This window comes from Alosa pseudoharengus, unplaced genomic scaffold (assembly GCF_046254945.1).
Source record: "Alosa pseudoharengus isolate Yale_2024_CS ecotype anadromous, Long Island Sound unplaced genomic scaffold, YU_APseudo_1.1 YU_APseudo_1.1_scf_21, whole genome shotgun sequence".
NCBI classification, from domain to species: Eukaryota; Metazoa; Chordata; class Actinopteri; order Clupeiformes; family Clupeidae; genus Alosa; species Alosa pseudoharengus.
In genome coordinates this window covers 5,876,680-5,894,116 of record NW_027468674.1, presented here as the reverse complement: position 1 = coordinate 5,894,116, position 17,437 = coordinate 5,876,680, and the positions used below count along the sequence as shown (strand labels likewise).

General features: G+C 44.5%; 2 protein-coding genes across 6 annotated transcripts in view; both read left to right on the top strand.

The window, feature by feature from the left end:
• The window catches only part of LOC143137495 (uncharacterized), a 110,108-nt gene extending 97,273 nt beyond the window's left edge, over positions 1–12,835 (top strand). The window contains exon 18 of the mRNA XM_076297727.1: positions 12,410–12,835. Coding sequence (XP_076153842.1) covers positions 12,410–12,675 — 266 coding nt within the window. The 3' untranslated portion in view covers positions 12,676–12,835. The remainder of the gene's footprint in view (positions 1–12,409) is intronic.
• Positions 12,836–16,667: 3,832 nt separating this feature from the next.
• The window catches only part of LOC143137502 (nuclear body protein SP140-like protein), a 17,635-nt gene continuing 16,865 nt past the window's right edge, over positions 16,668–17,437 (top strand). For 4 of the 5 annotated variants that reach the window (XM_076297748.1, XM_076297746.1, XM_076297747.1 and 1 more), the window contains exons 1-2: positions 16,668–16,769; positions 17,062–17,232. In XM_076297748.1, the coding sequence (XP_076153863.1) occupies positions 17,065–17,232 (168 nt within the window). In that variant the 5' untranslated portion in view covers positions 16,668–16,769; positions 17,062–17,064. Of the gene's footprint in view, positions 16,770–17,042; positions 17,233–17,437 lie in introns of all 5 variants that reach the window. The other variant, XM_076297745.1, reaches the window with a different exon arrangement.

The window sequence follows — 17,437 nt, the reverse complement described above, 5'->3', positions numbered from 1 at the left end:
GCAATACCTTGCCTAGTGTCCTTTCTCAAGTCTTCAACCTGTGACTTATCACTGAGTGTAACAGAGGTCGTAATTCGACCGCCGCTCACGGCCCTCGAACCCGCCACCTCGACACTCACCGGCATGGGAGTCGAACGCTCTAACACGGAGCTAAAAGCCCAGGCTTCCAACTCAGCGGTTAGAAGCATTCTTCAGGTTAGGGGTGTGAGGATTTACACGGGCAACTAGCACGCTAGCTCAGTTCACCTCCGTTACATGAGGCTTGCATCATACCACCTTCCCAGACTCTTCACTGGTTTCTCCAGAACTGTGGGAATCACCTCTTTATTTATAGCAAACTGCTTATCTATTACCTTCCCTTTAACAATTGAGAGACTCCTGGACTTACTTGGCTTCACCTTCATTCTGGCCCATTGCAGATTGCTATTTAACTTATCCAGCAACCTGTTGGTGAACGGTTGACGTCGAGGTTGTCATGTCGTCCATGAAGGCTCTAATCGGGGGTAGGCATGGCCCTCCCTGCAACTTCTCCCCACCCACTACCCATTTTGAGGCCCTAATAATGACCTCCATTGCCATTGTAAAAGCAAGTGGGGAGATGGTACATCCCGCCATATTCCTATTTCGAGTTGTTGCCACCCTTTGGTGTACTCAGCTGTAGCAAAACATAGTTGAATATCCAGAAAGTATGCCTTTACTAGGCTTTTAATGCTACCTGGGATTCTGAAATAATCAAAGGCCTCCCACAACAGACTATGTGGTACTGATCCAAAATCATTAGCCAAATCCAACAACACAACATGCAGGTCTCTCCTCTCTTAGCTTTGCTAACTGGATTTGGTGCCAAATCATGCTGGTATGCTCTAAGCACCCGGAGAAGCCAGGGATTCCAGCTTTTTGCACCATGGTATCAATTAGTTTATTCCTTTCAAGGTAACTTGTCAATCTCCATGCCACCACACTGAAGAAAACCTTCCCTTCAACATTCAGTAGACTAATTGGCCTAAATTAATTAATCTCCACTGCATCCTTTTCTTTGGGAATAAATATTCCCCCAGCCCTTCGCCAAGCCTTGGGAATACTCTGCTTTTTCCAAACTATTTTCATTAATTGCCATAGAAATTTTAAAACATCTGGTGCACTCTTATACAACCTTTAGGGCACTCCATTAGGTCCCGGGGCTGAAGAGGCCCTTGCATGTTTTATTACTTCTTGTACCTCTTTCCACCTTGGGACTATCGTCGCATTAGCTACTTAATTCACCAATAGTTGGGATATCAGCGGGAAGTACTATCTCTCTGAACCTCTCCCTATCTTTGAGCACTCCCTCTAAATACTCCTCAAGCTTCTGCTTATGTTTGAAAAAACTACCAGTCTTCTGCATTATGAATAAAGACTTAACACATTTAAATGGGTCTTTATAGAATGCTAGTCGAGCTTGTGATTTCTTCTTCCTATTTTTCCTAATATTTTTAGCTCTTCTTAGCACTGCCAACCGCTCCCTCACATCTGCCTGTAGACAGTCAATACCTTCCTTCTCATCATCTGTAGCTTTTCTCCACCACTTTTTAAGCTGTCTTCTCTCCTTGATGAGTTTATCTATCTCCTGCTGGTGCCTAGATTTGACTACCTCATGTTGCCGTTTTGCCCTTATCTCAATAATCCCAAATCTTTCCTTAACATAGTTATGAGTAATGTCTCCCATTTTCTCTAATTTGCTCTCAGCCGTCCCCTTCAGCTGACCCAGGATGCTGACCAAATCCCTATTAACATCTTCCCATACTTTACCTGCACCTGGCCATCTGACACCAGGCCTATGACCATTAATCTTCTCCCTCCTTGGCTGACTGGCCTCTCTTTCTGCCTCAGTGCTAGAACTTTCCTCAACAACAGGGGTGCTGATGTCCTGCGAACTGTGGGTTACTTCCTGTCACTGAACTTCAACCGACTGACTCGATGCACTTCTTAAGAATTAGCTATCAATACGGGGACCCTGTGTTCCCTCTACCAAGCACTTCTTTTTCTCTTGATGGATTTTCAGGTCCTTTAGACTTGTAACCTTCTGCCAACCACACACGCACATCTGCAACTTCTTCTCAGTTTTCTCTGAACTAGTGGCTTCCACAGACATGATAATCAGATAAAGAACCTGATAATGAGCAAATTGATCTTAGTGATACATTTATTGCTCATCCTGTGCCTCGACATTCTTGTGGTGAACGACCTGCAAGGTCTGGGCCACTACCCACTGATCTGTGCGTTAAATTGCGAGCAACTCATTGTCGAACAGATGAATGACTTGGAGCTGTAGTTGGGCCTTAAAATTAGGCTGACAAGGCCTCAGCCCGACAGAAATCAGCTGGAGCCCGAGACTGACAGCTTTTTAAAAGCCCGAACCCGTTTACAGCCCGACATAATTCAAATGTCCGCACGCACACAGCTCTTTTGCCTTTTGTCAAGAATGAGTCATTTGTACATTTTTTAACATCAAAAATATTGAAAGGGTCATGGCTTACTGAAAATACCTCACATCATAGCCTGCCTGAGTACGTTGCCAAAATGCACTGCAGACTACATGCGCATGCGAATTAGCAAAATCAAATCTTGGCCTTTGTCAGAAGCGAATGAAGCAACGATATGATCGAAAAGCTGTCTGGCGATAATTTAATCCTGGTGATCACGTGATGGTTTTACTTCCCATTCTCTGTTCGGCTCTTCAAGTATGTTACACTGGTCCTTATCGTGTTGAAAGACGTGTGAGCGATACTAACTACGCCAGATAGGAGAAGAAAATCTAGCTTGTGCCATATTAATATGCTTAAGCGCTACTTTAAGCGCGATGACACACGAACAGTTCAAACGCTTACCGGCATTAAAAACTCTAGTGACGATGTAATCAAATCAGCAGTGGCGCTGTCCACTACTGGTGGTGCTGAAATTGTTGATCAACCTGATGCCTTTGTTCCAGCATCGCTGCTGAATAGACCTACTGTTCTGTCCTCAGAGAAGGGGGACCTTCATTGTCCTTCTGCAGAGGTGGTAGATGCTAGGTAAAGAAACAGAAATCTTGGCGGATTAAATGCTTATTTAGTTTATCTTCCTCTCTCTACCCGTGATGATTTAATTCCTCTTATCAATTCACATGAGAATTTGTTTTCTGATGTTCCAGGTCGTACTACAGTAATAGCTCACAACATTGATGTTGGGGATAACAGGCCAATCAAACAGCATGCATATCGTGCTAACCCATTAAAAACATTACAGCTTCAGAAAGAAGTTAAATTTATGTTAGACAATGGCATTGCTGAACCAAGTTTCAGCCCATGGAATTCACCATGCCTTCTTTTGCCAAAAGCAGACGGAAGTTCTAGGTTCTGCACAGATTTTCGGAAAGTTAATTTCTGCCTTTGTTACACCTGACAGTTACTTACAGTACACAGTGATGGCATTTGGATTTTGAAACGATCCAGCCACCTTCCATATACTTGCTGGCATTACGAACTGTGAGGTGTATCTTGATGATCTTGTTTATAGCGCCACCTGGTGCGAGAATGTTTTCCATCTGGAATCTGTTTTTGAGCTATTATCTGCTGCCAATCTAACAATACATTTGCGAGTTACATAACAATAAAAGTGCGAGTTTGGCCAGGCCACAGTGATCTATCTAGGAAAAGTGGTTGGTTGTGGTCAAGTGCGCCCTGTCCATTCCAAGGTTGAGGCCATGCTAAATTTTCCTGACCCCATATCTCGTTGTCAGCTTAAGCATTTTCTAGGTATGGTGGGCTATTACAGAGCTTTCTGCAAGATTTTTTCTGTCATAGCCGCACCTCTCACTGACCTCTTTAGCATTAAACGGTCATTTGAATGGACTAAGGAAAGTCAGTTGGCCTTTGACTCTGTTAAAGCACTGCTTACCACGGCTCCTGTGTTAGCCGCTCCTAATTTCTCAATCCCTTTTTCGCTTGTTGTGGATGCTAGTGACTTAGGGGCTGGCGGAGTGCTTGTGCAGAAAGATAAAGATGGTTTGGAACATCCAGTGTGCTTCTTTTCTCGGAAATTTAACACACACCAACGTGCCTACTCAATTGAAAAAGAGACCCTTGCTCTTGTGTTGGCTCTGCAAATTTTGAGGTTTACATTGGCGGTGCAGCAGAACCAGTGAACGTCTATACGGATCACAACCCTTTAGCTTTTCTGGACCGGATGCGAGACCACAACTAGCGTCTAATGCCTTGGAGCCTCATCTTGCAGGGTTTTTTACAATCAGTATCCATCATATACGTGGGTGTGATAACATTGTAGCAGATACGCTTTCTCGTGCTTCAAATTAAATGCTTTGAGAGCTTAATTGTTATACAGAGAAAATATGTGTCAATAAATTGTGGGTTAAAGGGATATTCCACCATTTGGGGAATTACACTCATTTTCATTTTCATACTACTTTTAGCTCCTGCCTAGCATAGATCATTGAATCGGATTAGACCATTAGCATCTCGCCTGCTAGCATCACATTTAAAAGTGACTAAAATTTCCGGTAATTTTCCTATTTAAAACTTGTGTAATAATCAGATATGTCATCATGTGTTATGTTTCTCCAGGCTGGTTAATTGTTCCCTCACAGAGAAGAGCTGTGCTGCGATAGCGTCAGCTGCCAGATCAAACTCCTGCAGTTTGAAGGAGCTGCACCTGAGTCACAATGAGCTTCATGATGCAGGAGTTCAGCATCTCTCAGAGCTCCTCAAGAATCCCCACTGCAAACTGGAGAAACTAGAGTGAGTCTGAACACACAACAACAGATCTGTGTGTGTGGGGAGAACCCAGTGATGAGTGAGTGCTTGTGTGTGTAACCCGTGATGTGTGTGTGTGTTTGTGTGTGTGTGTGTACACTACAACACCCCAATACCACTGACTGCTGACTCTCTCCTGTGTGTGTGTGTGTGTGTGTGTGTGTGTGTGTGTGTGTGTGTGTGTGTGTGTGTGTGTGCGTGCGCTACAAAACCCTTACACAACTGACTGCTGACTCTCTCCTGTCTGTCCCATTTCTGGCGCTCACTCTCCATGCACGCCTAGTCTCCCTCTTCTTTGTTGAGGCTTCATTGAGGCCTTAACAGTGTGTGTGTGTGTGTGTGTGTGTATGTTGTATAGTTAGACATACAATATGTGAGTGTAATAATCAGATATGTCATCATGTGTTGTGTTTCTCCAGGCTGTATGGTTGTTCTCTCACAGAGAAGAGCTGTGCTGCGATAGCGTCAGCTGCCAGATCAAACTCCTGCAGTTTGAAGGAGCTGGACCTGAGTCACAATGAGCTTCATGATGCAGGAGTTCAGCATCTCTCAGAGCTCCTCAAGAATCCCCACTGCAAACTGGAGACACTAGAGTGAGTCTGAACACACAACAACAGATCTGTGTGTTGGGGGAGAACCCACTGATGAGTGAGTGCTTGTGTGTGTCATAACCTAGATGTTTGTGTGTGTGTGTGTGTGTGTGTGTGTGTGTGTGTGTGTGTGTGTGTGTGTGTGTGTGCGTTTGTGTTTGGTGTGTGTGTGTTTGTTTGTGTGGTAGCTTATGTTTGCCATAACCCTTCGTGTGTGTACGCTACAACACCCCGACACCACTGACTGCTGACTCTCCTGTCTGGCTCCCTGTGATGTGTTTTTGTGTGTGTGTGTGTGTGTGTGTGTGTGTGTGTGTGCGCTATTGACTGCTGACTCTGCTGTCTGTCCCGTCTTTGCCACTCACTCGCCACCAGGGGCGCAGCTACCCATTTTTTGAGGGGTATGCAACAACAACCTTCCCCCCCCCCCCCCCCCCCCAAAAAAAAAAAAAGAAAAATCTTTTAAATAAATGCTGCCAATTTGATTTTTAACTTGATGTTATACTTGATAAGTATTGATCAATGGTGCATTGTCACTTTAAGAGAGTCTAAACGGTTCTCACAACGTCCTTTTGCCAGCTATTGCTCACAATGGATAAGGCTGAAAGGCCTACTCTAGCCTTGTTTGTTTGCACCACATTGACAACACAATATTAAGTTATTACAAGGAGCCTTCAATGTTAAGATATGGAAACATGTAATGAGTTGCTGCTAGTGTGACATTTCTGTTTGCAGTTGCCCATTAAATGTGCAGTATGAGCATGGTAGCCACCTAGCTATCTGAATGGAATAGGCTATGTTTCAATCGGCATTATGCTTAACAAACGCTAGTTAGTCTGTTAACATTCATATTTGCAAGCCTCCAAGTACAGTCGTCATCACTTTAAATCCTACCTGTTGCCTTTCACCGTCCACTTATTTAACTGCTGTTGCATCCCTTGACATGCCATCTCCTTTTCCCTCTTTCTTTTTCTATTTTTAGCCGCCAACAGCTTTTTTTGCTGTATCAATCTTTTTCCATAGACGGCAACTCACTACTCGTAGGCCTTTCTGCTCGCCCAGCGTTCACGGTGTCCCCACTCCCTCTTCTATGTCAAAATTCTATGATGGAATCTTATGAGATAGGGCGCGTACTCTAGTCTGTTAGTCTTCTAAAACGTTATAGAACATTGAGAAAATGTTGAAATGATTTAGAAACGGACAGCAGTGGCTACATATAGAAAATACCAAATATATTATTTTATTTTTTTTACCATCGCTTTGGCGCCCCCATGGTGCTACGCCCCTATGCGCCGCATATAGCGCATACCCACTTTTTGCGCCACTACTCGCCACACACACCTCGTCTCCCTCTTATTTGGTGAGGCTTCATTGAGGCCTTAACAGTGTGTGTGTGTGTGTGTGTGTGTGAATTTGTGTGTGTGTGTGTGTCTGTGTGTGTGTGTGTGTCTGTGTGTGTGTGTGTTTCTTGTTTGTGTGTCTGTTATTCTGTGTTGTATAGTTAGAGGGACATTATGTGAGTGTAATAATCAGATTGGTCATCATGTGTTATGTTTCTCCAGGCTGAGTCATTGTTTCCTCACAGAGAAGAGCTGTGCTGCGATAGCGTCAGCTGCCACATCAAACTCCTGCAGTTTGAAGGAGCTGAACCTGAGTTTCAATAAGCTTCATGATGCAGGAGTTCAGCATCTCTCAGAGCTCCTCAAGAATCCCAACTGCAAACTGGAGAAACTATTGTGAGTCTGAACACACAACAATAGATATGTGTGTGTGGGGAGAACCCAGTGATGAGTGAGTGATTGTGTGTGTCATAACCCTTGATGTGTGTGTGTGTGTGTGTGTTTATTCATGTGTTTGTGTGTATGACTGTTTGTGCGTGTGTGTGTGGCACTCTTTAATTGTTCAACTACAGTATGGTGTGTCTGTATATGTGTATGTCAGTGACTCCCTGTGATAAGTGAATGATTAAGAATTACAGTGTGTGTGTGTGTGTGGTATATTTCTAAGTAAGTATAAGTATATATACTCTTTTGATCCTGTGAGGGAAATTTGGTCTCAGCATTTATCCCAATCCGTGAATTAGTGAAACACACTCAGCACACAGTGAACACACAGTGAGGTGAAGCACACACTAATCCCAGCGCAGTGAGCTGCCTGCAACAACAGCGGCTCAGGGAGCAGTGAGGGGTTAGGTGCCTTGCTCAAGGGCACTTCAGCCATGGCCTACTGGTCGGGGTTCGAACCGGCAACCCTCCGGTTACAAGTCCGAAGCGCTAACCAGTAGGCCACGGCTGCTGTGTGTGTGTGTGTGTGTGTGTGTGTGTGTGTGTGTGTGTGTGTGTGTGTGTGTGTGTGTGTGTGTGTGTGTGTGTGTGTGTGTGTGTGTGTGTGTGTGTGTGTGTGTGTGTGTGTGTGTGTGTGTGTGTGTGTGTGTGTGTGTGTGTGTGTGTGTGTGTGTGTGTGTAAAAAAATATGTTGAATGTGTTGTGTGTTGACTGAATGAAAAATGGAATACTGTGTGGGAGAACACAGTGTGTGTTGTATAGTTAGAGGTACATTATGCAAGTGTAATAATCAGATATGTCATCATGTGTTATGTTTCTCCAGGCTGAGTCATTGTTCCTTCACAGAGAAGAGCTGTTCTGCGATAGCGTCAGCTGCCAGATCAAACTCCTGCAGTTTGAAGGAGCTGGACCTGAGTTTCAATAAGCTTCATGATGAAGGAATTCAGCATCTCTCAGAGCTCCTCAAGAATCCCCACTGCAAACTGGAGACACAGATCTGTGTGTGGGGAGAACCCAGTGATGAGTGAGGGCTTGTGTGTTTTATAACCCTTGATGTCGGTGTATGTGTGTGTGTGTTTATTCATGTGTTTCTTACAGGCCGTCTTTTGGACAAACACCCTTCATTTCTAAACTACAAACTTGACATTTACAAACCTACTTACATACAGGACTTCAACCAGACAAAACAGAGAGATGATCCGACAAAGGACAGAGGAATGGGGGGGTAGAAATACACAGATCAATTAACAGAGACGGAGGACTGGACGAGACCAACAAGACAATAACGGGGAACAGGTGTGAGCAGAAACAGAGGGAAACTGATGAGACAGGAAGTGCAGACCATATAAGGGAAAAGGGGTGGAGACAGTCACATGACAGCAGAGTGTGTGTGTGTGTTTGTGTGTGTGTGTATGTGCAAATTGGAGAGAATATGAGTGTTAAAGAAGCCCTATGCAGGTCTGGTTATTCCTTCGCTGTTTCTGGGTTTTCGCCTGATTTGGGCTTGCATTATTCACGACATAGCTCCCCCTGCAGCTTCGGTAGCAAGTGACTGCTACGCTAAACCCCCAATAGCTAGCGAGCTAGCATCAATAAACCAAGCTAAACACATAGGGCTCACAATAAAACGGTCGAGCAAAATCACATTACAAAAACGAAGTTCACCCAAAGGTAGGCTACTTACAATTTCAACAGCAACAAAGCCAAATCGGAGTCCGTTTTGCAGTCTTCTTAGAAACTACAATCTGACTAAATCTGACTACATTTTCGAGTATTTCCGCCGAGTTACATCCGCATGTGTTCCGACCGTGACCAGAAAGTTGCATATTCGGTTTTTCCGCGGAGAAGCACTAGGGGGAGACGAAGCACCCACCAAACGACCCAAAAAGTGTTGTAGAACCATCAGAACGACTCTCAACCTGCATAATTAAGGTCATTTTTGCTAAAATTGTTGCATAGGGCCTCTTTCACAAATTAGTAATCATTTGTCCTCTAGAGTGAATCATCGTACCTTCCTAAAGGAGAGTCCAGCAGCAGCAGCATGCAGCAGGTTAGCATGTGATACAGTGCATCTGTACAAGTTATTATACAGCCATGCAGCAGGTTAGCACGTGATACAGTGCATCTGTACAAGCTATTACACAGCCATGCAGCAGGTTAGCACGTGCTCTACAGTGCATCTGTACAAGCTATTACACAGCCATGCAGCAGGTTAGCACGTGCTCTACAGTGCATCTGTACAAGTTGTTGAGGATTTCAGGTGTCATGCTGAATCTCATTAGACGTCACAGGAAGTACATTCTCTGATTGGCTGTCTTTGCCAGCTGTTCCGAATTCTTAGTCCACCTAAGGTCTTGACACACGTGGACACACGAATGTGTAGCTGTCCACTCTCTCCACCTCTGAGTCTCCAATTAGTGGTGGCAGGTGTAGTTGGTCACCCCATCTCATGTCCACCAGCATCTCCTTGGTCTTGTTGATGTTCAGTGTGAGGTTGTTAGCCTCACACCATGTGACCAGTTCTGCCACCTCCCTCCTGTATGCTGACTCATCATCGCCCGTGATGAGACCAATGACTGTGGTGTCGTCCGCCAACTTTATCATGATGATGTTGGGCTGGACAGTGACACAGTCATGTGTGAAGAGGGTGTAATAGGGCTGAGTATGTGTTCATGTGTGAAGAGGGTGTAATAGGGCTGAGTATGTGTTCATGTGTGAAGAGGGTGTAATAGGGCTGAGTACGTGGCCTTGTGATGCTCCAGTGTTCATGATGAGGGTGCTGGAGGAGTGGTTTCCAAGGCGACCATGCTGTGGCCTGGCAGTGAGGAAGCTCAGTGTCCAGTTACGCAGCGTAGAGAGACCCAGGTTATGCAGTTTGTTTATGAGGTTAGTGGGGATAAAGCTGAGCTATAGTTAATAAAAAGCAGTTTGGCAAAACTGTTAGATGTGTGAGATGGCATCCTGTGTGGATCTGTTTGACCTGTACGCAAACTGCATTGGATCCAGGGTTGCTGGAACGATGTTCAGGATGTGTGTCTTGATAAGGCCCTCAAATCACTTCATCAGGACTGGCGTGAGGGCCACTGGCCTGTGGTCACTAAGGCATGAGACCGCCACTCTCTTTGGTACAGGTGTGATGGTGGTGGACTTTAAAAAGGATGGGACTGGGGGTTGCTGTGGTGCAACTGGTTACAGCGTCCATACCATATTCAGGTCCACGTGCCCTGGGTCATTTCACCCCATCTCTCTCTCTCTCTCTCTCTCTCTCTCTCTCTCCCGTTCACTTCCTGTCACTCTCCCTACTGTCCTGCCTGATTAAAGGCATAAAAAGCTCAAAACAATATTTCAAAACAAAAAGCAGGATGGGACTGTAGCCTGACACATAGCCTGAGGACACACACACACACACGTCCTGGGACCTTGCGTTGGTTCACTCTGCTCAGAGACTCATACACTTGCCACAGATAAGAGATTACATTTCCAAACACCTTGACCTGACCGATGTTTGGAGGGAGAAACTGATAATTAAGCTGCTCTTTCTGTTTTCAAACTCTGTTTGTGTGTGTGTGTGTGTTAAAGGGAGGATCACCACAATGATGCCCCACAGAGGAGCTGTGAATCCTGTGCTGAAGAGCGTCTCCACTTACAGCCTGAGCTCTCCTGCAGGGAGCTATGAATGCTCAGAGTCTGGTCTGCGCTGGACGTGTGCTGGTCCAGTCACCCTGCAGTACCGCTTCATAGACTGGCATCTCTTGGCTGATGAGCTGCCCCCCATGCAGTATAGACCAGCTGGCCCTTCGATGGACATCAAGCTCATCTCAGGAGAGATGGAGGAGATCCACCTGCCACATTTCCTCTGTTTGGGAGGTAGCCAATCTTCTCTGAAGGATGCTGTGAGGGTCCTGCATGGGCGGGAGAGTGGAGTGAGTGTGGAGGTGTGTGAGCTGACCCGACACCATGCCAGGCTTCTCCACCCCTCCTTCTCTCTGTTAGGGCTGGTGTATTACCTGAGGGATCTGTTTTCTCCCAAAGTCCACTGTGAGCTGCTGCTCTTCTGCACCTGCACCGATCCCCTGGTTCTCCACACCTACCTGGTGCCCAATGATCAGGCTCATATCACGGCAATCCACAAGAAGGAGGAGAAGAGAGGGGTGTGGATCAACAAACCCAGGGCTGTTGGCTCGCTGTGGCTGAAGGACAGTGTTGCTGTGAGGACATTGTGTTTTTCTGAGATCCTCCCCGAGAGGATGAACCTGTGGCCGCTCTCCACTGGTAACTTCTGTGAGGTGTACATGAAGGAGCCAGAGGAGGAATTTGATATGGAGGTCATCAGCTCTCAGCACACAGAGCCCATCTGGACAGTCAAGATCCGCAGACGTGACTACTGCAAGCCCAGCAGGAGCCAGGGGGCAAACACAGGTATTCACACACACACACACACACACACACACAAATAGATGTGATCCAGCAGCCAGGGGATAAACGAAGGTACTCACACTAGAGTGCGGTTCGAACCCGACAGAGTTGCGTCCTAACTCAACCTGAACCCTCTGCAGATGACGCCTCAGTTATTTCCATGCTAGTGATTAAATGTTCATGTTTATGGATAGCCTGTCTTTAGTCCATTAAACAACTGTCAAAATGGAATTCTTAATTGTCTACAGCAGCGGTTTCAAAAACGTGTACCACGGGGAGGCCCAAGCAAGAGGCCCAAGCAAGAGGCCCAAGCAAGCATAGCCTATTGAAATAGAATTTTAGTCTTACTATTGACGAAAAGTCTTGAAATGAACTGCAACAGTCTTTGAAACGTAAATTGGGGCAAGGGCAACTCAACGAATATGGAGTATGCAACACAAATAGGCCTACCTCCATATACTAGACCTATAGACTTCGCTTTGTTTTCTCCCTCAGGCTAATAACCTTTTTTTTAACGTCACAAGTCTAATGACAGACAGATGATCTCTTTCTCTCTATGTCTCACACACATACATTCACACATACACACACTGTCTCTCTCACACTCACACACACACATATACACATGCTCTCTCTCTCTCACTCACTCACTCACTCACTCACTCACTCTCACACACACACACACACACACACACATGCTCTCTCTCTCTCTCTCTCTCACTCACTCACACACACACACACACACACACACACACACACAAGGTATTCACACACAGATGGTTCCTCAGGTGGTCTAACACACACACTCTCTCTCTCTCTCTCTTGTGTCCAGAGCGGCTGTTCCAGGTGCGGCCCGGCCTCATCAGTGGAGTGTCCAGAGGTGTCCTGAGGAGCATGCTGGACCGTCTCCAGGCCCACAGGCCTCCTGTGCTGAGCAGCAGGGAGGCTGAAGAGGTCCTGCAGAGGAGCCAGGTGCTGCAGGACCAGGTGAGCTGCCTGGTGGACATGGTGCACAGGAAGGGAGATACAGCCTGCAGCATCACGCTGGCCCTGCTGGAGGAACTGGACCCCCACCTGCATGGAGAGCTGCACCTGTGACCACCTAGTAAGAGCAGTGATGATGATGTGTGGTGTTGTACAGTTTCTCAATTCATTGTGGTCATCATCAGTTTACTCAGTTTATGGACCACGACTTGGTCTCATATGAATGAAGTCCAAACATTACTCAGGTATAACATCTAAATCTAAATAATCTATTAGCAGTGAGGTCACTTGTTAAGTTTTTTTTTGTTTTGTTTTTTTGGGGGGGGCCAAGATGACACCTTAGTCTGTAACTCTCCAACAGTGGTTCTTATGGAATATTTTCCCTATCTTACATCTATACTGTATCTGGGGGCAAGATAACCATAGGTCTTTGTCCAAGCATGTTTGTCATATTTCTAGATGATTAGAACCTTTTAATCATTGTTTTAACTGTAAATATAGGCATTTTCAACAAAGTATCTCGTTTTCATTCTCATTTTCATTCTCTGACTTACAAATGTCAACACATTTTCTTTTTATTTAAATTTAGTGTATTCTCTTGTCTTTCCGATGTTGAAAAATGACTAGAGGATTTAGCCTCTGTGTGACTTTATTTTCATACCGTAGTGAAAAAGAAAGTCATGAACTTCTGAAAGTTCAGACACTCTGATTAACTAAAGTAAATTGAAATTAGATATGAAAATGCTTCTGTTAGGTTTTGTATAAGATTTTTCAGGGGTGCCAATAATTGTGAGCAATGTGCGTTAAAAATATTTATTTCTTTAAGATTTTCCTTTTTCTCAAAATAAATTTACATCCCTTCAAGGTTTGATTTGTCCTATTTTTTCATTGTGAGATTACAATAAATCACCAACAGATTTATACTGGTTTTTAGTCATCTTTAGCAGAAGTGCTAATAATTCTGGAGGGTACTGAATCAGAGAGCAAGTGATGCCCTTTTTAACATGGCCTTTTTCTGAGTCAAGGTTTTAAAGAGTTTATTTGTTGTTTTGAAAGAAAATACACATTGTTCTATACTGACATGAGCACAGCCATTTGTTGTGTACAAAAGTGCCTCAAGGGTTCTAGATGTTCTGTCATCCTAAAGCCTGCGAATTGGTTTATGGGCCTGGCCGTGGAAATCAGTTTCAGTGTCCAGAAGGATCTGCCTGAGCAAGCCCCTCTTGGATTTCAAATTCCAGGCTAGGCTTTATTCCTACAGATATACTCAATCACAGATAGGAGCAGGGTCAATAGATGGGAAAGGGAGGCTATAGGCATATATGCTACACACACGGCCGTGGGGCAGCCGTGGCCTACTGGTTAGCGCATCGGATTTGTAACCAGAGGGTTGCCGGGGTCGAACCCCGACCAGTAGGCACAGCTGAAGTGCCCTTGAGCAAGGCACCTAACCCCTCACTGCTCCCCGAGTGCCGCTGTAGCAGGCAGCTCAATGCTCCGGGTTAATGTGTGTGCTTCACCTCACTGTGTGTTCGCTGTGTGTGTTTCACTAATTCACGGATTGGGTTAAATGCAGAGACCAAATTTCCCTCACAGGATCAAAAGAGTATACTTATACACACATACCACATCAAACACAGATCAAATGGGTGTTATCTCTATTGACATGCAAACGTTCATATATCTGCTATCAGCACAGCTATATGGTTGTACTGAATGCATTACCCTACTCTGTTACCATAAAACCCGCCCCATGCTGGATAAGCGTTGTGATTGGTGCCTGGGTTTCTGGAATATTGGAAATGGGTGTCAATGGTCTCCATGGAAATGGGTGTCAATGGTTCCAACAGCTGCGGAAGATAGTTTCCACTCTCATGGCTCATCCACCTGGACACGGTAGAAGTTATACTGTAGAGGTTACATCATGGGCTCATCCACCTAGACACGGTAGAGGTTATACTGTAGAGGTTACATCATGGGCTCATCCACCTGGACACGGTAGAGGTTATAGTGTAGAGGTTACATCATGGGCTCATCCACCTGGACACGGTAACGGTTATACTGTAGAGGTTACATCATGGGCTCATCCACCTGGACACGGTAGAGGTTATACTGTAGAGGTTACATCATGGGCTCATCCACCTGGACACGGTAGAGGTTATACTGTAGAGGTTACATCATGGGCTTATCCACCTGGACACGGTAGAGGTTATACTGTAGAGGTTACATCATGGGTGCATGCAGGAAGGATTGTTATGGTACGCAGACTACGCAGACCAATCTAAAAAAGCCTGATAAAACTCCTACTGTATTTAAGGACATTACTGTAGCTACCTAAATTTAATTCCATAATTCATATACTAAGAAAAAGAAAAGAAAATACATTAGAAAATAATGCAGAAAAATAAATTATTTCCTATAATGAACAGTCTCCTTTATTTCAATACCTCGCAAGTCATGTGAGCTACAGTAGTGATTCCAAACCAATGCAGAATAGTTATTATGACCGCCGCGCAGCGAAGCGGCGGTCATATAGGTTTAGTCAGAATTTTTTTTTTTTTTTTTTTTTTCGCATGCCCAAATTTCTGTCAATGATTCCTGGGACACTGAAAGACTGGGGTACACGAAACTTGGTGGGCATGTAACCCCACATGGATAGCATGGAACCACGTTCCGGAGACAGTTTTCTGTGAATATCTCGAGAACCGTAGGGCCTAGGAGGTCCAACTTTTTGTATGTGTGTTGGTCTTAAGGGGGCATGTCAACCCATGCCATTACCACTTATTTCATGTATAGCGCCACCTAGTTAAAAATTAAAAAGCAAAAAATTAGGTGTTTTTTTATCACAATATCTCTGGCTGACAAGGTCAAAACTGCACGAAATTAAAAGTGTAGGATCATTATGACACCCTCCGAATGCATGCCACGTTTTGTGTACTTTCGTTCATGGGGGGCCTTACAATAAAATAATGTATGTGTACATTTAGTGACGTACACCAACAAGGATTCCCGGGACACTGAAAGACCGGGGTACACAAAACTTGGTGGGCATGTAACCCCACATGGATAGCATGGAACCGTCGTTTTTCGTTTTGATCTGTAGCCCCCCCGCTGGACTGGACCCCCCGAAAGGAGGGTAGGGCAGACACAGTTCTCTGTGAATATCTTGAGAACTGTAGGGACTAGGATGACCATTTTTTTCCGTATGTTTGCCTCCAGGGGTCATGTTAACCCATTTCATGTGCACACATGTGCACAAACAGATACACACACACACACATACATTCACAGTAATCATGCGTATGACACATACTCACACAGTAGACATATGTACGCTTGCATGCACAGGCACATACGCAGGCACACACACAAGCACGCACACACACACACACACACACACACACACACACACACACACAACATAAACATGTACATGCACACAATTCAAGAATTTCTCAGAATTATGAACAGGCAAGATGGAGGTGGGGTTGTATAAAGTGAATTTTACATGTGAAATCTATGAACTAATCATGTTTTGGTACTTGTTGTCTAGCAGATATTTAGTGAGAATTGAGTGTGGATAATGCAATTTAGTGAGACAGTTAGAATCATATAGGCCTTTCAGCGTGATTTATTTTTGTGGAAAAAATGTGCTGGACTGGGCGGCGGTCATATTTTGTACCGCTCTGCGGTACATCTAGTTCTATATCGGACTCATCAGACACACCTCTTCTTATAGCCACTGTATGCACACTATATTTTATATGAATATTTTAAAGAAAATACAGTATTTCCTAAAAGGAATGGTCCCCTTTTTTCAATACCTCCCAAGACATGTGACCTAGTGATTCCAAACCAATGCAGAATAGTTATCATATGGGACTAATCAGACACACCTCAAATTAATATGATTTTTTGCATTTTGTTTAATTTCTTAAAGAAAAACAATTTGTTTTCGGCTCTGATAACTAGACAGGCCTAGTTATCACAGCCGAAACCCTTACAAAACTGCAGCTGTGGCACACACACAGTGTTTCTGAGGTTCATTTCTTTGAAAACGCTCTTTCTAACTTTCGTTTTCCAGACGTCATAAGCTGCGACATGACTTCCGTGTTTAGATGTGGACTACATGACGACACAGGCGGGAAATTTGTGTTTAAGGAAAATAATATACAAAACGTCATACCATCAGAGAATTTGGTGTAGAGGTAAGCATAGAGTTCGATAGCCTCCGCTTGTCGATGTGCTTGACAGGTAGAACGGACATGTACAGAATGCTATGTCTGATCAAATTCAGATCCCACATCAGAGCACATTACATTCGGATCTCTGCTGTTGTTTTAGGCTAAGCATTTCGATGGTTCTGATTTTATGAATTTGAATTTGTCATGCTTAGTTTATATGATCTAAGTTCATGTCTGACCAAGTTTTGAGCTGCTCAAAGTCTTGGCATTAACACGAATACGATTGAATACGAAAAGACATGTTGCTGTTCTGCAGTGAATGGTTGTCACTCTCCGCGCGCCAATGGACCCGCTGGATTTCCTAACGCAGGAGCAGTTGCTGCTCTTCTTTCGTCGTAAGAAGACGGAGATGTCGTGCATGGATCAACCACACACCTTCCTCACTCAGTTGCGGGACCACGACCTTGTGTCGGAGAAGCTCTATCAGGTAAGTAGGCCTACACACTTTGTTGTGTGACATATCTTATTTAATTTTCCTGCCATAGGTGCATGGTTATGGAATTTGGCTGACGCCTTTGTCCAAAGCTACACACAAATACAAAAACAATAATATTTATTTTAATATGTCAGGCTATGTTAAGTAGGCTACAGGTTTATCAAGTAGTTATTTGTTCAACAGACTGGTTTATTTT